The sequence below is a fragment of the Ictidomys tridecemlineatus genome, chromosome 1 (assembly GCF_052094955.1).
Source record: "Ictidomys tridecemlineatus isolate mIctTri1 chromosome 1, mIctTri1.hap1, whole genome shotgun sequence".
Taxonomy (NCBI): Eukaryota; Metazoa; Chordata; class Mammalia; order Rodentia; family Sciuridae; genus Ictidomys; species Ictidomys tridecemlineatus.
In genome coordinates, this window is record NC_135477.1 from 247,483,975 (window position 1) to 247,504,571 (window position 20,597).

General features: G+C 35.0%; 2 protein-coding genes and 1 long non-coding RNA gene across 7 annotated transcripts in view; 1 reads left to right on the forward strand and 2 right to left on the reverse strand.

Moving 5' to 3' along the window:
* The window catches only part of Ttc33 (tetratricopeptide repeat domain 33), a 50,034-nt gene extending 47,473 nt beyond the window's left edge, over positions 1-2,561 (reverse strand). Inside the window, exon 1 of one of the 3 annotated variants that reach the window (XM_013358789.4) lies at positions 2,427-2,561. Coding sequence is in view for 1 of the 3 variants with exons in the window: in XM_021726562.3 (XP_021582237.1) it covers positions 2,289-2,299 (11 nt within the window). In the remaining 2 variants the exon portion in view is untranslated. The other 2 variants (XM_005325617.5, XM_021726562.3) reach the window with 2 other exon arrangements.
* A 9-nt stretch (positions 2,562-2,570) lies between these two features.
* Positions 2,571-20,597, forward strand: part of LOC144365605 (uncharacterized) — a 60,745-nt gene continuing 42,718 nt past the window's right edge. The window contains exons 1-2 of the long non-coding RNA XR_013424261.1: positions 2,571-2,712; positions 9,961-10,010. This is a non-coding gene — a long non-coding RNA (uncharacterized LOC144365605). The remainder of the gene's footprint in view (positions 2,713-9,960; positions 10,011-20,597) is intronic.
* The window catches only part of Prkaa1 (protein kinase AMP-activated catalytic subunit alpha 1), a 37,911-nt gene continuing 24,094 nt past the window's right edge, over positions 6,781-20,597 (reverse strand). For all 3 annotated transcript variants that reach the window (XM_078017870.1, XM_078017869.1, XM_021726560.3), the window contains 4 exons: positions 18,474-18,698; positions 13,949-14,435; positions 13,704-13,830; positions 6,781-10,140 (listed from right to left, as the gene is read on the reverse strand). In XM_078017870.1, the coding sequence (XP_077873996.1) occupies positions 9,896-10,140; positions 13,704-13,830; positions 13,949-14,435; positions 18,474-18,698 (1,084 nt within the window). In that variant the 3' untranslated portion in view covers positions 6,781-9,895. The remainder of the gene's footprint in view (positions 10,141-13,703; positions 13,831-13,948; positions 14,436-18,473; positions 18,699-20,597) is intronic.

A 20,597-nucleotide genomic window follows, 5' to 3' on the forward strand; every position in this document is an offset into this window, starting at 1 on the left:
TGGATTATAAATCATGCTAGGACAATGTAAACTTTTCCCCAGACCCATCACAACATGGGAGAATGAGTTTTCGATGTCTGAACATGACTATACATATTCTAAAGAAAGAACCAAGAAATGGCTGAATATAGAAGTGTGGTTAGTATGGGTCAAAAGTCCAGAGGCACAGAGAAGAAAACCTGAGGGAATGGATTCTTAGGAGGGCCTCACAAGATATGAAAAAGGCAAGATAAGAAAGAAGTCATACATTTATGACTGTCCGAAAAGTAACAAGGATGATGATTAAGTTTTCCAGTTTCAAGTTTCCACACAGAGCTCTGTTTCTATATTAGTAATGTAGAGCACCAGGCAGTGTAATAGCTCTACTAATAGTAACAGAAACCTGGCATGCTTACTGCGGGCAAATTACCTTAAAAATCACTGGTTACATCTGTTGATTATTAGGAGGAGGGGATATGATAGGGAGGAAAGGAAAAAGGTAAATCCACAGTGACTGTTTCAGATATTTTTCCAAATTTTTGGATCAATCGGACTTCCATTACCATTTCTATCTTCTAACCCAAACCACCGTTATCATACTGAGGACACAATTCTCAATTGTGTATGAAAAAGCCACACCTTGTTTCCTCAAATGTTTGTCACTCTCCCCCACAAATTCCTCAAAGTCAAAGGCTGGAGAGGTCAGGACAGAATAAAGCTCTAAAATTATAGGAGGGCTGAAGACACAAGAAATTGACAAGATTCACCTTGAAGAGAGGAACTAGAAAACATATCTTGCAAAAGAGAAGCTAATACTGAGTGAAACCTATAGGACAGTTCAGAGATGGAGGAAAAAGAAAAAGAATTTCATGTTCCCCACGATTCATTTTTCTCACGGAAATGGGAGACAGTCGTTTGCTCAAAGTAGAGTAAAAATAAATGGATCTAAGTCTTGAGAAAAAATGAGAAGATCTGAAGTAGTCACTATGGGGATTAGGAAAGATACAACAATAAGGAATAAGTAAAAACACCGAACAGTATCAAGGGCCTAGAGGATAAAAGCATGAATCTTTTATTCATTCAAAGCCACCACCACAGTTTTACATTTTCTTCAAAAACGTCTTGAAACAATGAAAGTATAACCAAAAGTAATCAAAGGATGTCATGATATTTGAAAATGGACACTTGAGTATTTATAGAGAACTTTATGTTTTAAAAGATAAAAGTTAACCAGGCTTAAAAAGAGGAGTGAGTTCCTGGAATATGTGAAATACCTTCCCCAAGGAAAATTGAACACTTCGATTTGATCTGGATATCTTAAATGCTGCTGGGGGGAGATGATGGGAAAGGCCTATTAATGATTTTAGAATTTCCATTTTATGTGATTAAAATGTTCTATAATTGGTGACACAACTAAGAACCATACTAAGAACCATATATCCTTGAAATGGGTGAACTGCATGAGACATCAGTTTTACCTCAATAAAGCTGTTCTTTAAAGACAAATAGTAGGAAATTATCGTTTCTTTAAGGTTATCTGAACATAAAATTGTAACGTACAAAAGGAGGTTTTCCTAAATCTATAGCTAGATATACAAGGTACCAACAGCCTAGCCTTAACATTTTTTTTCACCAGGATAAGAAACCATATGAATAAGTCACAATCATACAGGTTTCATGGTAAACTCATGAAACCCGAAAAACTCAAAAAACATTTTATATAGAACTATAGTTGATGAGTGCCATAAAAATTCTAAATAATGACGCTGTATTCTGATCTCTTTCACCAGCCGTGACCCGTGTAGTAGGCGCTCAGTAAGTTGGCAGCTTTACATCTTGCTCAACCAGGAGAAGGGGAAAGCCTGTGGGTGGGTAAAATGTCATTCCTGACCCGGTCCGAGGACGCGGGACTCAGGGCAAAAAAAACACTGTGTGGACCCAGGAAGTCGCCGCCGCATCCTTCCGGGTGGAGACGTCTTCAGAGGTGAGGAACCCAGAGAAGGAGTTATCCGAGAATGCTACTTCAAGAGAGAGCTGAATCGGCGACTTTTCCTTCATGAACCCCGCCCCGGCCCTCGCCGCCAGTTGGCCGGAGCCGCCACGGGCCCCCGACCTCGGCTCGGCCGAGAGTGGGCGCCGCTTGCTCCCGGCCGCGGGAAGGTCCACGTCGCCGGCCGCCGCGCCCGCGCGCAACAGCCCAGGCGGCGGTGAGGCAGGGCCGACACTCCCGCCTGGCCCTGCCACCCCTCTAACGGGACCCCCTCTTGACTCCTGAAGGCCCCTTCTCCCCAACCACAACACCCACTCGCCTCGTCTTCATCCTCTTGCCCCGGCTTCCCCGCCAACCGCTAGCCCCAATTACCTGATAACCACTGCCGCGGCCCCGTGTTTACATTCCGCTTGCCCTTTGCCACAGGAAGCGGAAACTAAAACGCCAGACTCCTTACCTGCCTACTTTTGCTCTCTAACCTACGAAGAAAAGGGTTGAGAAGCCTCAGAGAGGTCCGAGTAGTTTAAAGAGGTTGGCAGAGAAATGACGACTATCGGGGTCTTTCTCCGCCTCAGACGCCTTCTCCCGGACTACAAATCCCAGAAGCCACTGCAGCGGGATCTGCAATGCCTTCTGGGACTTGTAGTCGGAACCAGCGAGCCGGTGACCCCAGCAAGAGGGCAGGAAAACATCACAGTGAAGCCAAAAAGGATACCAGGTTGTACCCAAGGCACAACTATTAGGCAAGTAAAGCAAGGTGCTGTAACGCGCTTTACAACCTAACTGATGAGGTCAGCCACCGCAGAGAGCAAAGAAAAAAAAAATAAAGATTCAAGGGATTGATCATGGCTTACCTGTAGGCTTCATGTGGGAATTAACAAATAAATTGGACTCAGAATAGAGAATACATGAAAGTATCTGTGAATCATGTCTAGAAAATAAGAGGGCAATTCACTGCTAGATAGCTAAAGAAAATTATAGTGTGTGTGTGTGTGTGTGTGTGTATGTGTGTGTGTGTGTGCATATATATATATATATTTTTCCAGTCCTTAAAAAATTTTTTTAAAAAAAAGAAGAAGGAGGAAATCCTGCCATCAGAAACAACATGGATTAACTTGGAGGATATTATGTTAGGTGAAATAAGCCAGGCACAGAAAGACAAATACTGCGAATCTCGTGTGTGGCGTCTTAAAAAGTCAGACTCAGAAACAGGGTAGAACAGAGTCAACAGGAGCTGGGGACTGAGGATAATGGGTGGATGTTGATCAAAGGATTCAAGTTTGCAGTTCTGCAGACCTATGGTACAGCATGGTGACTATAGTTATTAAGACTGTAATATGTGGGCTGGGGTTGTGGCTCAGTGGTAGAGCACTTGCCTTGCATGTGTGAGGCACTGGGTTGGATCCTCAGCAACACATAAAAATAAATAAAATAAAGACCCATCAACAACTAAAAAAAACTATTAAGACTAATGTGTACACACACTCAGGTAACCATGTGAAGTGATGGGTATATTATAAGCTGGATTGTGTTGATCATTTCAAAATGTATATCAAAATATCACCGTGGGGGCTAGGGTTGTGGCTCAGTGGTGGAGTGCTTGCCTAGCATGTGTGGGTCACTGGGTTCGATTCTATATATATATTTTTTTTTCAACAACTACTAAAAATTTTTAAAAATCACCTTGTCCACCTTAAATATATGTGTAATTTTATCTGTCAATAATATCCCAATGAAGCTGACAATTTAAAAACTCAAATGGTTGAGGAGGTAAATTTGCAAATATGAGTTGGTAAATTGCTGAATGTAAATGTACTTCAGAAGCTTTACAGAGAAGCAGATTATGCTACAATGTGCCTTTATGTTCTCCTTGGATTCAAATCAAACCATATGAATATATATATATATATATATATATATATATATATATATATATATATATGAAGGAAAATGAGAGGGCAAATGTGAAACAGTTGTTCAGGAAATTGAAAAATGATGACTGTTAGTTTATATTATACAAAGGAAGACCCATTTCTGGAAACCAGACCTTCTCAACCTCAGAACTACATATTAACATTTAGAACTAGATCATTCTTTGTTAAGGAAAGGGCCTCCTGTGCATTTGTTAAGGAAAGGGCCTCCTGAGTGTTTTTGCAGCATCCCTGGTTTCTCTCCACCATTATATTTAATATTCACCACCATCATTACCAATGATGACAACCAAAACTTTTCCCCAGAGAATATCAAATATCCCCAGAAGAAAAATTCTTCCAGAAACTCACTTATTGAGGATTTCTGATGTAAACCAATGATTCCTGAAAAGTGATCCTCAATCCCCTAAGAGTCACAAGACCTTTTCAAAGCCAAAACCATTTTCATACTCATGAAGACATCATTTGCCCTTTTCACAATGCTGACATTTGAACTGATGCTTAAAAAGGAATAGGGAGCAAAATTGCTGGCACCTCAGAATGAATTAAGGTAAATTATAGGGAACTCTACTGGTTGTCATATTCTTCCACCACACACTTGTGGTAAGAAAAATAAGTGCCATCACTCAAAAATATTCTTGACAAAGCAGTAGAAATTATTGTGTTAAAATGATCCTTGATTGTATGTTTTCTCTCATGTGGAAGCCAGAGAGGGAAAGGGAAAAGAAAGGTGATGAATTATAAGAGATTAAAGTAGAGAAAAGGGACCAGGAGGTGGGAAGGAGTGGGAGAAGTGCTGGACAGTGATATTGACTAAATTGTTGTTATATTGTGCATATATGAATATGTAACAAATCCCACCAATATGTACAACTATGATGCACCAATAAAAAACGTGGGAAAAGTAAATAAAATGATTCCTGAGTCCATTTTTGTTCTGGGGGGATTTAGGGGGAGTACTGGGGATTGAACTCAGAGGCACTCAACCCTTGAGACACATTCCCAGCCCTCTTTTGTATTTTATTTAGTGACAAAGTCTCACTGAGTTGCTTAATATCTTGTTGCTGAGGCTGGCTTTGAATTTGAGATCCTCCTGTCCCAGCCTCCTGAGCCGCTGGGATTATAGGCATGTGTGCCACCGCACCCAGCAAATATATTTTTTAATATTCTGTGACAAAATGGGAAGTCTTCATAAAGTACTTCTGCTGTATACTAAAGTATGATGTCTCAAGAAAAGCATTTGTGAGACTGCGCTATAAATTGAAGTAGATACTTTGTCGTGGAACACAACTTTTATTTGGAAGCATTCACAAGCTTATTAGACTTGTGTTTGACAAACCATTCCTTGAAAATAAGAAAAAGGAGAATGTTACTTCAAGAGAAACAATTGACAGTGTTTACTACCAATGACAAAATTCAAGATTGTAAGCAAAAATTAGGGGTTTTGGAAAAAAAACACTGTACTCACCACCGTGATCTTGACAGTTTCTGAATACTTCCAGACTTATTTAATGGGATCAGTAGTAGTGATGTTATCAGATATGACTATTTAGTTTGATTAAATGCATCATTTGTAAGAGCTGCTTAAGTAATATTTTCAAAATGACCAATGCATGATTTTGGTAGCTAGCCTCCAGTGAACCCCACTCCTAACATTCACACCTTTGTGAAGCTCCTTCCCACTTGGACCAGGGCGTGTGCCACCCACAGAACAGGGCATAAATAATAACATATGGCTTCTCTTACACTCAGGTGGCAGCAGTATTTCTTAATCTGAGCAAAGGGTGACAGGGCAAGTTCACTGCAAACCTTGAAAATTCATTTAGTCCAATATTTATGATTTGTGCCCTTTTATATAGGTTAGAATCTATTAAAACATTTAAATATATGTAATCTCCCCAACAAGATGCTCAGAGCAGGATGTCTTGTGGTCACATTTGTAGTGCTTGATTCATCTCGGCCACAGTTTACCGAGGGAAATGGAAATGGTGCTTGAGGCTGTGCTCCTTTTCTAGGGTTTCCTACATCCCTCAGGTAATTTAATCTTGATCCCCTCTAGTCTGACAAAGGCTTCCTCCCACAAAGTATTTACAATCGCCCATCATTTCTGTTCTTTGGTCTATGATCTTTATTAACCTTTTGATCTATTTACCACATTTTCTGAACTCTTTTTAGAGACAAACATAAACATCTTCCAAGTTGCTAAAAAATTATCTAAATTTATCACTTAGCATTTATTGGCATTTATAATAAACAGTTCAGTAGATATTAATTTTCAAACACAATCTTTCCTGGTATAAATTTGTACAGAGTAAATACAAAGAGCAATAATTCCCCTAAAAGAACCTATATGCTATTCATAATGTTCTTTAATAATGTTCTTTAACATTGTTTTCTCTTGTTTTAAGAATTTAGAATGCCTACAATCTAGCTAAAGCCCTGCATAACAATGCAGGATGAATTGTATGGATACAAGATTTAGTACTAACTGAATTCTAACAGTAATGGGCCCAAATCCAACGTTAGCTACTGATAAATGAAGCTGCTTTGACTCTTTTTATTTTTTTAAGTTCATTTTATTTATTTATTTTTATGTGGTGCTGAAGATCAAATCCGTAGCACCTCCCTCACACATGCAAGGCAAGCCCTTTACCACTGAACCACAACCATAGCTTTTACTGTGTGTATATGTTAACATTTTGTTTAGGTGGTTGATTTCTAGATGAAATCGGAACTAATTTAGTGGAGACAAGATCACAATATTTTAAGTACTCAAATTTGATCAAGCACTATACAGATAGTTGGCCATGAATAAATTGTCTCACCACCACCCACCCTTTTTAGTTTTCCCAGAGGTTAAAAAAGAAAGACATTAACAGATGAAAAATGAAGTTTTTCTTTATTATGAAATTGTATACTCAAAGCATACATAAACCACAGATTGATTTTTATCCTACCTCCGATTTACATGTTATATGTGGAAGTTCACTCATTTTGTCAAGAAAACTCACAATGAAATTGAGATTCATATTTGGGTGGGGAGGTAGGGGAGAAGATAACGAAAAACATGTTTAGACCACACACATTTTTCTTTCATTCCAATGGTGTCACTTGGAACACAAATGGCAGGGAGTTCCACATCCAGTCACAGGCTACCAGGTGTTAATTCTGTGTGAATGGTATCACTACAAGATCAAAAAGGGCAGCACAAGGGAGGGAGGAAAGGGGTTTATATAAAATTATCTAAAACTCTGAAAAACTACAAAAGTATCTTAAGAAAAATATAATCAAAGTAAAAGCAATGGTATTTATTTCAGTGAAATTATTTTAAATTATATATGATATATTAAGCTCCTATATGTCCCAACTTGGTAGAAAAGTTCCTCTCAGTGAGAAATCAATTTTAATGGCAAAATTTTTACATATCAGTAAAATCTGTCATATTTAAAACTATGTATACAGTACATTTCTGGCAAAAACCTTATACATCTTTCATTCAAGACAAAGTAAAAATATGGTTGCATAAAATCACAAAAAATATAAATTGCTGAAAAGATAATAAAAAAAGATTTTAAAAAAGCATTTTCATTGACTTCCCTTACAACTTTAATATTAGTAAGAATCTGCAAACTACAATAAATTTGTGAAAATTCTGTTGTAACCTTGACACACTTAACCAAAAATTGTCTAAGCTTAAAAAACAATTTACCGCAATAATCTGCATTACCATACTACTTGTACAAGTGCAATATTTAAACATCTTCAAAATAAATCTCAATAAGTAAAATGAATCACAATAACTTAGAAGCAAAGTTCACAAAATTAACATTTTTTAGAAGGTCCTGTTTAATTGGTTCTTCCTTTTTTCTCTCCTCCTCACAAGAGTTTATAGAGTATTATTTAGTTCTATGTACAAATCTGTAACTTTAAAAATACAATATTCTGTTCTTAACATCAGTAATATAATGCTGCTTCCAGAGAGCCCAAGTAAATCGATATCCCCCAGAGGACTACATACAAGTTATAAATACAGTTTTGAACTCATATTTAAAAGGAACTTAATTACTATATACATCTTTCAAACCCAAAGTTGAAATAAAACAAGCCCTGGACCCACCCCCCCAAAAAATCAAGATTTTTGTTTTCAATTCAGTGCATCAGTCTAGAGGTACTGGAGTCACCATTAACTAGAATAAACATTTATGCAAACTATCACAACATCTGATTACATTATTATCTGATAAGTGCTCACTGTATTTGCCAAAAACCATCCTAATACAAGGGGGTGGGGGGGAGCTCCCTTGCAATGATAAAATGCAGTGCTGGAAAGTGAACCCAGGGCCTGCACATGGCAGGCAAGCACTGTATCACTGAGTTACATTCCCAACCCCAATTTAAGTTAAAATAATATAATGCAAATATGGAGAATACAGTATTTTTTATTTTTTATCAGGATACACATGATACCGATTGTATCTGAAGTGACTTTTAATATCTGCATTTACACCTGGTATGTGATTCTTTACTAAGAAAAAAAATACATAAATCAGGGATCTTAGTAAGAGTAAACATTTTTAGACAGTTTCCATAATGCTAATTTTTAAAAAAGTAATAAAACCTGAAACAAACTTGACCATTTAGAAGCACTGATTTATTCCACATTTTAGAAATAATAATAATGTTATATCTGACTAAAGAGAGATAATGAAATGCAATGTGTAAGGTTTAACTGGATCCTGGTTTGAAACAACAAGCTATAAAAGAAATTTGGAGGACAGATGGGGCAGGAGAATAGCATTAGAAGATATTAGGGAATTATAAATTTTACAATGGATTTATAATTTTTTTTTTAAGGAGGATATCATTATGTTTTGGATATGCTTTAAGTATTCAGGGATAATAAACATCTATAGCATCCGAATGGTTAAGGAAAAAAAGCACAAAAATATATATGTATACCTATATGTTTATACATATATGAATATAAAGAAATCAAATATGGTAAAACATTAATTAATGAATCTAAGTAGTAGCTAAATGTGCTCACCAATATAGTCTTTCAACTTTTTCTTAAAACATGTTCAGAAAATAGTTTTAGGGCAAATCAGATCCAAGCATTTAAAGTCTGTAAGATGTATTCCTATGTCCTGAATCAATTTAAAAGATACACAATCAAATGATTAAAAATTTTTGCATACATTCAATACTGGCAGACATGATGAGCCAGAGTAAGTTGTGGAATTGGCAGAAACATGATTTATTTACAGTATATGCAACTAGCTCTTAAAGCAATACTTTATATACAAAGCATTAGGGGGACAAATTAACGATTAAACTTAGTGCCTAGAGTTTTTGAATATATAAATTTGTGTGTATTCGGACTTATCAAACTAAAGAAAACTCTCATTTGAATCTAATATCTGATATGACTTATAATATAGAATTTGAAGAGAGAGATACAGAAGAAGTTATCCAGACTATTTATACTATTTAAGAATTTGAGGATCCCAGAAAACAATATCACCTATAAAGTTCTATGGAAATGCTAGGCAATATGTGTTGAATAAATTTATGAAGTAACACATCAACATGTAAGGATATATGAAGGCCTTTATGGTAAATTAATATTCTACAAAGCCCTATATACACTACATATAAAATAGCCAAAAATCAAGTGAGCCTGAGAGCTATAATCCATTGTGTATGTATTATATAATGCTGCATACCCATTGAACAACAAACAACAAAATGATCTTAATTTATTTCTGCACATTAGGCTTTTGACTATTAATCATATTTCAATCCCTGTGCAAATTGCATTCCAAAAGGCCAATCCTTAGTTATAATTATATATATATGATATATATATATCATAATTAGTTACAATTATATATATATGATATATATATATAAAACTTGATTACAAATGGAAGCATTTAGCTATAATTTACTATGCATGCTTATTGCTATTAAAGAAATAAGCAAGGTTTTAGGCTTACTGTGCAAGAATTTTAATTAGATTTGCACACATTTCAAAAAATTCTATTGTGTGACTTCCAGGTCTTGGAGTTAACTCAACAGGAGACGAGTCAAGTGAGGTCACAGATGAGGTAAGAGAAACTTCTGAGGATTTTCCTTGAGCCTCAGCATCTGAGTCATTCCTTTGGCAGGATCGATAGTTGCTAATTGATCCCGATCTCTGTGGAGTAGCAGTACCTGATTTGGCTTCTGTAATTTCATCTAGGTAAAAAGAATTTCAATTTATTTTAATATATGACCTCCCCACAAGATTTTTTGAAATACTGAATTTGCTTCTTTAAATAAGAATATTGACCAGATATTCAAAACGTGTATTTTAAACACCTTCGAAAAATGAAGCAATATGCCTGGGTTGAACTAGTCATCTTTTTTTAAACATAATATCTATTCTCCTAATACAGCTACTCATCAGTTTTGCAATCAAAGGTTAAGAACCCAGTAAACTAATAACCTGGGGTTTAATAAATACCATTTTTAGCAATAAAAATTAATCCTTCTACATGAAAGTCATAGCATCGATTCTCTTGAAATATGGAATCATATTTCAAGTATAATGGGAATCATCTGATTCATACCTTATTTACTGATTTAAAAAAATACACCTAGATAAGTTGTTACTTGTCCAAGCAAAGAAATGAACAAAAATGTAAATTAGGTTTAAAACAGAAGTTTCCTCTAACTTCAGCTCAGTGCTTTTCACTCTCTACTTTCTCATCTGCCTCATTTAAAATCTTATAAGTGAACAACAATTCCAGTAAAAAAAAAAAGAAAGAAAAAATAGGGCTGGGGTTATAGCTAAGAAGTAGAGCACTTGCCGTGTATACATAAGGCACTGAGTTTGATCCTCAGCACAACATAAAAAATAAAGATTGTGTCCGTTTACAACTAAAAAAATTTTTTTTAAATTCAAAGAAAAACTATTGGAATCAAAATACAAAAATAGTAAATGGTCATTCGAATGTAAACTTAGGTACTAATAAATCTAGGCTTGCAAGTTTCACCCACGTGTAATAAAAATAAAACGTATTCTATATCTCAAATTGTACTACTATGTGCTAGCACACATTTGCTATCTGGATATACCCAGAAAATCAGGTTTAGCCAGCATATCATAATTCAAACCTGTGCCTTTCTGATACTGAATAGGTACTATTTTTGAGTTTATAAAGAAGAATTCATGGGTGAAATTTTTCTAATAATTCTATATAATCTTCCATAAACAAAACTTAACTCAATTGATCTGGTCAATGAAGAGTAATAGTCATATCAGGATGCAAAATCAACATAAAAAAAAATCAAAAGCTTTCCTATATAACAATGATGAATTAGCTGAAAAGTAAATCAGAAAAAAAAATCCCATTCAAAATAGACCTTAAAAATAAAATACCTAGGAATAAATCTAACCAAGGAGATAAAAGACCTCTACAGTGAAAAGTATAGAACACTAAGGAAAGAATTGAAGAAGACACCAGAAGATGAAAAGACTCCCATGTTCAAGCATAGGCAGAATTGATATTGTTAAAATGGCATACTACCAAAAACATATACAGATTCAATATAATCCCCATCAAAATACCAATGATATACTTTACATTACTAGAAAGAAAAGGAAAAAAAAAACCTGTCCATAATTCATTTGGAAGAATAAATGACCCAGAATAACCAAAGCAATTCTAATCTAAAAAATCCAGGCTGGAGGCATAACAATTCAAATTATACTCCGAAGCAACAAAATCTATATTTGTACAAAATCTAAATTTGTACAGATTTGTACAAAATCTATAACGTATTGATATAAAAAAAACAGAGACATAATATAGATCAATGGAACAGAACAGAATAAACAGGGACAAACCTACAGTAGTACAGTCATCTCATCCTTGACTAAGGTGCCAAAAACATGTTGAGAGAAAAGACAGCCTTTTTAACAAATAGTGGTAGGAGAACTAGTTATCCGTGTGTAAAAGAATGAGACTAGAACCTCATCTCTCACCCCGCAGAAAAGTCAATTCAAAATGATTTTGATATGAATCAAAGATCTAGGAGTTAGACCAGAAACTTTGTAACTTCTTGAAGAAAATGTAGTGTCAACACTCGAACACGTAGGCATAGGCAAGAACTTCCTCTATAGGCCTAAAGTTCAGGAAATGATACCAAGAATTAATAAATGGAATAGCATCAAATTAAAAAGCTGGGCTGGGGATGTGGCTCAAGCGGTAGCACGCTTGCCTGGCATGCATGAAGCCCAGGTTTGATCCTCAGCACCACATACAAACAAAGATGTTGTGTCTGCTGAAAACTAAAAAATAAATATTAAAATTGCTTAAAAAAAAAAAATGTTGTGTCTGCCGAAAACTAAAAAATAAATATTAAAAAAAATTTAAAAGTTTCTGTACAAATATGAAAACAATTCAAAATGTGAAGACAGAACTTATAGAATGGGGAAAATCTCTACCAGCTACTCTTCTGACAGAGGATTACTAGCTAAAATATATAAAGAACTAAAAACACTCAATTAAATAAATACCAAAATCAAGTGGACAAATAAGCAAACAGACACTTCTCAAAAGAAGTACAAATGGCCAACAACTATATGAAATAATGTTCAACATCTTTAGCAGTTAGGTAAATGCAAATCAAAACTACACTGAGATTTCATCTCCAGTCAAAATGGCAGCCATCAAAAATATAAATAATAGGGTGTGGAGAAAAAAGAACACTGTTACATTGTTGGTGGGATTGTAAATTAGTACAACTATGTAATCAGTTTGGAGGTTCCTCAAGAGACTAGAAATGGAACCATCTTATGACCCAGCTATACCACACATCAGTATTCAACCTAAAGCATTAAAGTCATCTTACTATAGCAATACATGCGTACCCATGTTTATAGCAGCACAATTCACAATAGCCAAACCATGGAATCAGCCTAGGTATCTACCAATAGACGAATGGATAAAGAAAATGTGGTACATGAACACAATGGAGTTTTATTCATCCATTAAGAAGAATGATATTATGTCACTTGCAGGAAAATGCATGGAACTTGAGAGCATTAAGTAAAATAAGCCAAACTGAGAAAGTCAAGTGTCATATGTTCTCTCACTTTGGAAACTAGAGAAGAAAACAGAAAATTCTAGGGGGAGGGGGTCAAAGGGAGACCAGTAGAAGAGGAAAAGAGATCAGGGAAAGGGAGAAGAGGGAAAGGGAAACTACTGGAGACTGACAGTGACCAAATTATGCTGTTATATCATGTGCATGTAAGAATATATAACAATGAATCCACTATAACATATAAAACCAGGCACCAATAAAAAAACATGGAAAAAAAGAATAGTTATAACCTTGTATTTAACTTTAAAACTATTGTATTTAACTTTAAAACTTTAAAAAGTAAATAAAAACTTAACAGAAATGTGAACATTTATTTTATTTTATAATATTTTATCTTACCAAAATGAATTACAAAAAAAAAAAAAAAACCACCAGAAATGTGGCAGGAAACTGTCTTTTTAGGATCAAACTCTATCTTGGCTTTAAGGATTTTATAAAACAAATTTAAAATGACAGTAGACTATAAGATTACAAGACTAAATAGATTCACAAATGTTATATCAAAAAGGAACAAAAAGTCACAATCCATATTCCTTTGATACTGAACTACTAGGAATAAGTGAACAAGCTTCAAAAGAATCAAAGACTAAAGTCAAATTACATAACAAGTTCTAATAAACCATCTGTTGTATTTTATGTGATGTACATACCATCAATACTACGGAAATCCAGTAAGTAAGTTCTACTATCCACTTGGTATAACTGTAGACTCATTTTGGAGTATGTGCTTGTCACAGGATTCTTCCTTCGTACTCGCAAATAATAAGGGTTTACAACCTGGCGTACGATATTGACAAAAACAAAACAAAACAAAAACACCAAATCAATTCTTCTATAACATTTTTTAGACTACAGGTTTGCCAAATGTGTTAATACTCAGAATGCTCTTTCTTACCTTCCATTCATAATCCAGTTGTTTAATTGCTCTACATACTTCTGCCATGATATCATTTGGCCTACTTTGACTTCTAATTCCCAAATGCCATTTTGCTTTCCTTACACCTTGGTGTTTGGATTTCTGTGGATTTAATTCATCCAGAGTATGTCGTGCCCTTGGTGTTTCAGCAACCAAGAATGGCACTCTTTCTGGATGGGGTCGAGTTAAATGGTGATCATCAAGAAAAGAATCAGGTGGGCTTGTTGCCAAGTAGAAATCTTTGGCTTCGTTCATTATTCTCCTATTATCTATGATAAGGTGGTAGGCAACGGCCAAAGGGTCCTGGTGATTTCTGTTATAAAGGCAGCTAAGAACCTCCTCTTCTGAGCATTCAAATTTTTCACACACTTCTTTTAAGGCTTCATCATCAATCATGGTTGAGCTATATGACGGATCCTCAGGGAAGAGATATTTTGGAAGGTCCTGTTTAAACCATTCATGCTCCCTAAGAAAAATGAAGGATTAAAAGGATTTTGAGTACAGCCAGGAATAAAATCAACATCTTTGAGGAATTTAAGACATACTGTATTATCACTATCATATATTTTTTTAGTTGTAGATGGACACAATGCCTTTATTTTTATGTGGTGCTGAGGATCAAACCCAGTGCCTCACACATGCCAGGCAAACACTCTCCCACTAAACCACAACCCTAGCACCTCACTATCATATTTTTAAAAAGAGATTTTCTTCTTCTACCTCACACTTTCTCATATATACTGAGGGAAATGTTCCAGACCCCCTCTGATTTTAAGGACCAATGTAGCAATGGGAAAAGAAATGTCTCCACTTACATTTCAAGTTTTAGAACAAATGATAATAATAAAACACAGCTTATCTCTAGTTAAAAAAAATGTTTTGTGGCTTCAATATAATAATTTCTTTTTGAAATTTTTTTTAGTTGTAGATGGACACAATGCCTTATATATATATATATATATATATATATATATATATATATTTTTTTTTTTTTTTTTTTTTTTTTGGTGCTTTGGATTGAACCCAGTACCTCACATGTGCTAAGCAAGCATTTTACCACTGGGCTACAACCCCAGTCCATCATAATATTCTTTAGATACAATGTTAAATAAAAAGAATCTAATAACAAAAATAATAGATGACTCACTATTACTATATGCTAGGCTTTATGCCAAACAATTCATATATATAATCTCCTGTCAACACTAAACAACTCTCTGAAAAAAACATACTTTTGGTCTTAAATGAAGGAAATGAGATTCCAGAAGATCAAGGATCTTGCCAAGTCAGGATAGTAACAGGCAGAGTCAGGACTGCACCCAAGTTCCAGGTGACCCAAAAGGCCATATTCTAAAAGATGCCCTATCTGAATTCCCTAACTTCACACATAAAAGGATATATTTGAACCATGTCAAAAACTATACTAAAAAGGGGGAGAGGGGAACAACAGAGGAAAACACCCCAAAAAACAATGTTATCTTCTAGATGATGGAAATCAAAATAATCTTTATTCCCCTCTTTTTGTTATTTTTCTAAGTCTTTTAACAACTACATATTTTACATTTTAGTTGGGAAACAATACATAAAACACAAACAAATACATTTCTCGCTTAAGTATTTTAAAATACACATTTTAGGCCGGGCATGGTGGCACACACCTGTAATCCCAATGGCTCGGGAGGTTGAGGTAGGAGGATCCAGAGTTCAAAGCCAGCCTCAGCAAAATCGAGCAACTCAGTGAGACCCTGTCTCTAACTAAAACACAAAATAGGGCCGGGATGTGGCTCAGTGGTTGAGTGCCCCCACCACAAGTTCAATCCCCAGTACCAAAAAAAAAAAACAACAACAAAAAAACACATTTTAGAGAACGGCTTTTTCTTTCCCTCTGGTAGTAAAATCATACGCTAAATTCATGCTCTCTTCTTTAGCTCGTCTTTTGGCACATGGAGTATATGAAAGGAAATCAAGCTTCAAGTTCCATGCATACTCTTCACTTCTTAACCCTAACACTTTCTTATTTATAGTCCCAGATGTATATGATTTCTTTCTTCTTTCTCCTTACATGAGAGAAACGTATGAACTAACCATCAGAAAACCAAAAGAAAACTTCTAAGGAAAACAAAAACAAGGAGTCAAAATAAGAAAAGGAGGAAATAATGATGGCAAGAAAATGAAGTTAGCAGTGAATATTTTTAGTTATCATCAGAAATGGCTTGTCTAAATTTGAGAAGATCCATCATCATCATGTAAGCCTTATTTAAACTACAAGGTTAAAACATAAAAAATGAAACATTTCCTTTTATTTTTAAAAGAACAATTTCACATGAGTCAAGGTATCCTCCATGTAAAACATTATTAATTAAAACTTTCTCTTGAGATGAACAAAAGAAAAAACATAAATTACATGATGCCGGAACTCAAACAGTAACACAAATTCACTTTTAAAAAGTATTCATCCTGATGAGAATACATAAAAATGAAATTTGAGGAATACTATAGAAAATCCTAAAGAACCACTATAAAATTTAAGTAATATCCTACAGAGCTATATTAACGAAAACAACACAGTACTGGCACCAAAACAGACACGAGACAAACTCACATAAATACAGTTATCTCATACTAGACAAAGAAGCCGTAAACATACACTGGAAAAAAAGATAACCTCTTCAACAAACCGTGCATGGAAAACTGGAAATCCATATGTAGCAGAATGAAATTTATCCCCATCTCTCATCCTGCACAACACCCAACTCAAAGTGGATCAAAAACCTAGGCATTTGACCAGAGACCCCTGCACCTACTAGAAGAAATTGTAGGCCCAATTTTCCATCACGTCAGCTTAGGAACCAACTTCCTCAATAAGACTCCTCTAGTGCTAGAAGTAAAATCAAGAATCAATAAATGGGATGGCATCAAACTAAAAAGCTTCTTCACAGCAAAGTAAACAATCAAGAACATGAAGAGAGAACCTACAGAATAGGAGAAAATCTTTGCCACCTGCACCTCAGAGAATTAATCTTCAGGATATAAAAAGAACTCAAAAAACCGAACATTGATTATAATATATATAGTTTTTTAAAAAACACTGATTAAACAAATAACTCAATCAATAAATAGGCAAAGGAACTGAACCAGCACATCACAGAAGAAGAAATACAAATGGTCAACAAATATATGGAAAAATGTTCAACATCTCTAGCAATCAGAGAAATACAAATTAGAACTACATTCACTCCAGTCAGAATGGCAATTATAAAGAATACAAGCAACAATAAGTGTTGGCGAGGATGCAGGAAAAAGGTATACTCATACGTTGCTGGTGGGACTGCAAATTGGTGTAATCACTCTGGAAAGCAAAACTTGGAACGGAGCCACCATTTGACCCAGTTATCCCACTCCTCAGAATATACCCAAAGGACTTAAAATCAGCATACTCTACTGATGTATCCACATCAATGTTTATAGCAGCTCAATTCATAATAGCTAAGCTATGGAACCAAGCTAGGTGCCCTTCAACAGGGCATAAATGGATAAAGAAAATATGGCATATATGCACAACAGAATATTACTCAGCCACAAAAACAGAATGACTTTGTGACTTTTGTCAGTAAATAGATGGATCTGGAGACTTATTATGCTAAGCAAAATAAAGTCAATTCCCAAAAACCAAAGGTCAATGTTCTCTCTGATTATGTGAATGCTAACATACAAGACAGGGGAGGCAAAGAATAGAAGTTCAGTAGATTAGACAAAGGGGAATGAGGGAAGGGAGGAGAGAACAAGAATAAGAAATGAACAGAAATAAAGGAATGATTCTGAAATAAATTTCCTATGTACTTACACTAATTAGAATAAGATATACTCTGTGTTTGTATAAATATGTCAAAATATACTCTACTGTATAACTAATGTATAACTAAAAAGAAAAAAAATAATTAAAAATAAGAAGAAAATTAAAGTAATATCCCACCATGGTCCTGTCTACTCTTTGTTAAATTTTTTAATGTTTTGGGACTCGTGTGCAGTGCTGGGCTCAAACAGGGCCTCATGAATGCTTGGTAAGAGATTTACCATTGAGGTATAACCCCAGTCTATCATTAGCTTTTTTAAATTTAAAAAGTAATACAATCAGGGGCTGAGGTTGTGGCTCAGTGGTAGAGCGCTTGCCTAGCACATTTTGAGGCACTACATTCAATCCTCAATTCCACATAAATTAAAAAAATAAAGTTATGAAAAAAAAAAGTAATACAATGAAATTGTGACAATTTCAATACAGAGACATATAAGTAAAAAATAAAATCTCTCCCTCCAACCAATTTAACTTCCCTAAGTATCAGTTCAGCATGTTTTTAATACCACAATGAAATAAATGTGTTTATACTATGTAATTTTTTTCGCATAAAAATGGATTACACTGTATATTCTATTCTACAACTTTTCCATTCACTTAATATAGATCATGGATATATTAGATCTGATATTTTCCAAAGTGCTTTCTTACCTGATATCTTTTATCGTGGCCCTCTTCATGGGATCCACCTGCAGCATATGTTTCAAAAGGCTAATCACAGAAGGATTTAAATACTGAGGAGTATAAAAAATCCCATCACATATCTTCTTAAAAAGAGTTGGCACATGATCATCATCAAATGGAAGGGTTCCACACAATAAAGCATAGAGAATGACCCCACTGCTCCATATGTCTACCTCTGGACCTGCATATAATCTGTAGTGGGAAATACCAATTGCATTAAATAATCATTAATGATGTCAGACTCAATCAAAAATTTTAAATATGGATACTTCATAAAGAATTATTATTTAAAATATTGGTTTTATAGCTACTGTTGCAAATCACCCATAAACTCAACCTCCCATAAAATCTTAATTCAATCAGAACTATCTTAAAAACAAGAGTGAAGTTTTATAAATTATAGATCACAGCTAAAATTCTGTTCTTACACCCTCAAAGAATCTCATCAATAGAGCCAAACCTTTTTTTTTTTTTAAAGAGAGAGTGAGAGAGGGGAGAGAGAGAGAATTTTTAATATTTATTTTTTAGTTCTCGGCGGACACAACATCTTTGTTGGTATGTGTTGCTGAGGATCAAACCCGGGCCGCACGTATGCCAGACGAGCGTGCTACCGCTTGAGCCACATCCCCAGCCCCTAGAACCAAACCTTGAACAAACAGATCACTATTGAATTTAAAACGTGGTTTTGTTACAAAGGAGATATTAAATTATTTAGTGATATACAGAACCCATTGCTTCCCAACATACTGGAACCCCTTACCAAAATAAAAGTGGCTGAGAAAGTAGCCAAACTAAGTGGTTCATAGAATATTTTAAATTCTTATTAAGGTACACTATAGACATCTGCCTTAACTAGTTGCAGACTAGTTAAATCATCCATTCAGACTACCTTCAAGAGGAAAAAAAAATGATAAAATTAAATTGTTGAACTGTTCAATAAAGTAAAAGTTCTCATTCACTCAGACCTCAAATACTTCATCCAAACTAGGGAAATCAGATTTCAGTAATGGCAGTTGCACCATATGCATAATCATAACACATCTCATTTTTATTTATTTACACTCTACCCAGTTTCCAGGTCCTGAATTTTTCCTCTCAAAATAATTAAGATCAACAGACATAAATAAAATAGTAATTTAAAAAATAATTTTGGGGTGACTGGGGTTGTAGCTCAGTGGTAGAGTACTTGCTTCCCATGCATGAGGCACTGGGTTTGATGTTCAGCACTACATAAAAATAAATAGATAGATAGAGATGTTGTGTTCATCTACAACTAAATTTTTTTTTTAATTTTTTTGACATTAAGTTAATAGAAAAGATAATGATGAAAGATGATAGATCTAAAATTAGGTATTCCTGCCTTATTCAAAGTTAAGCTTTTACACATATATCATTTCTTTGGGCAGCCTAGGAAAACAAACTTATGAAAACAAAAAAATTTTTGTATTCTGAGTTAAGATATGAAACATTCAAAAATGTGCTTTCAATGAAAAGTTATTAAAAGCTGTAATGGTTGGACTGGGGATGTGGCTCAAGCGGTAGCACGCTCGCCTGGCATGCGTGCGGCCCGGGTTCGATCCTCAGCACCACATATAAACAAAGATGTTGTGTCCGCTGAAAACTGAAAAAATAAATATTAAAAAAAAAGTTATAATGGTTAATTGTCAACTTAATTGGATTAACAGATGCCAGAGACTAAGAGGCTCCTGAGTGTGTCAAAGAATGAATGGCAAGTGGGACAGTAAATTGAAATAGAAACCCTCCCTAAGCATAGGCAGCACGGTCTAATAGGAAGGTGGCTTGGATGGAATAAAAGTTGGAAGAACAAGAAAGTAGCAGCAGATGCAAGCTTGATTCTTTTTGAATGGGTTTTGTTGTTGTTGTTGTTTTAATTGTCAGTGGACCTTTATTTTTATTTATTTACATGTGGTGCTGACAACGGAACCCAGTGCCTCACACCTGCTAGGCAAGTACTCTACCACTGAGCCACAACCCCAGCCCTTGAATGGGTTCTTGATTGCTGCTACAGTTGCCAGAGGCTGTTAGACTTCTGCTCCATCACTCTCTCAATTCATACTCTGCCAGTGATTC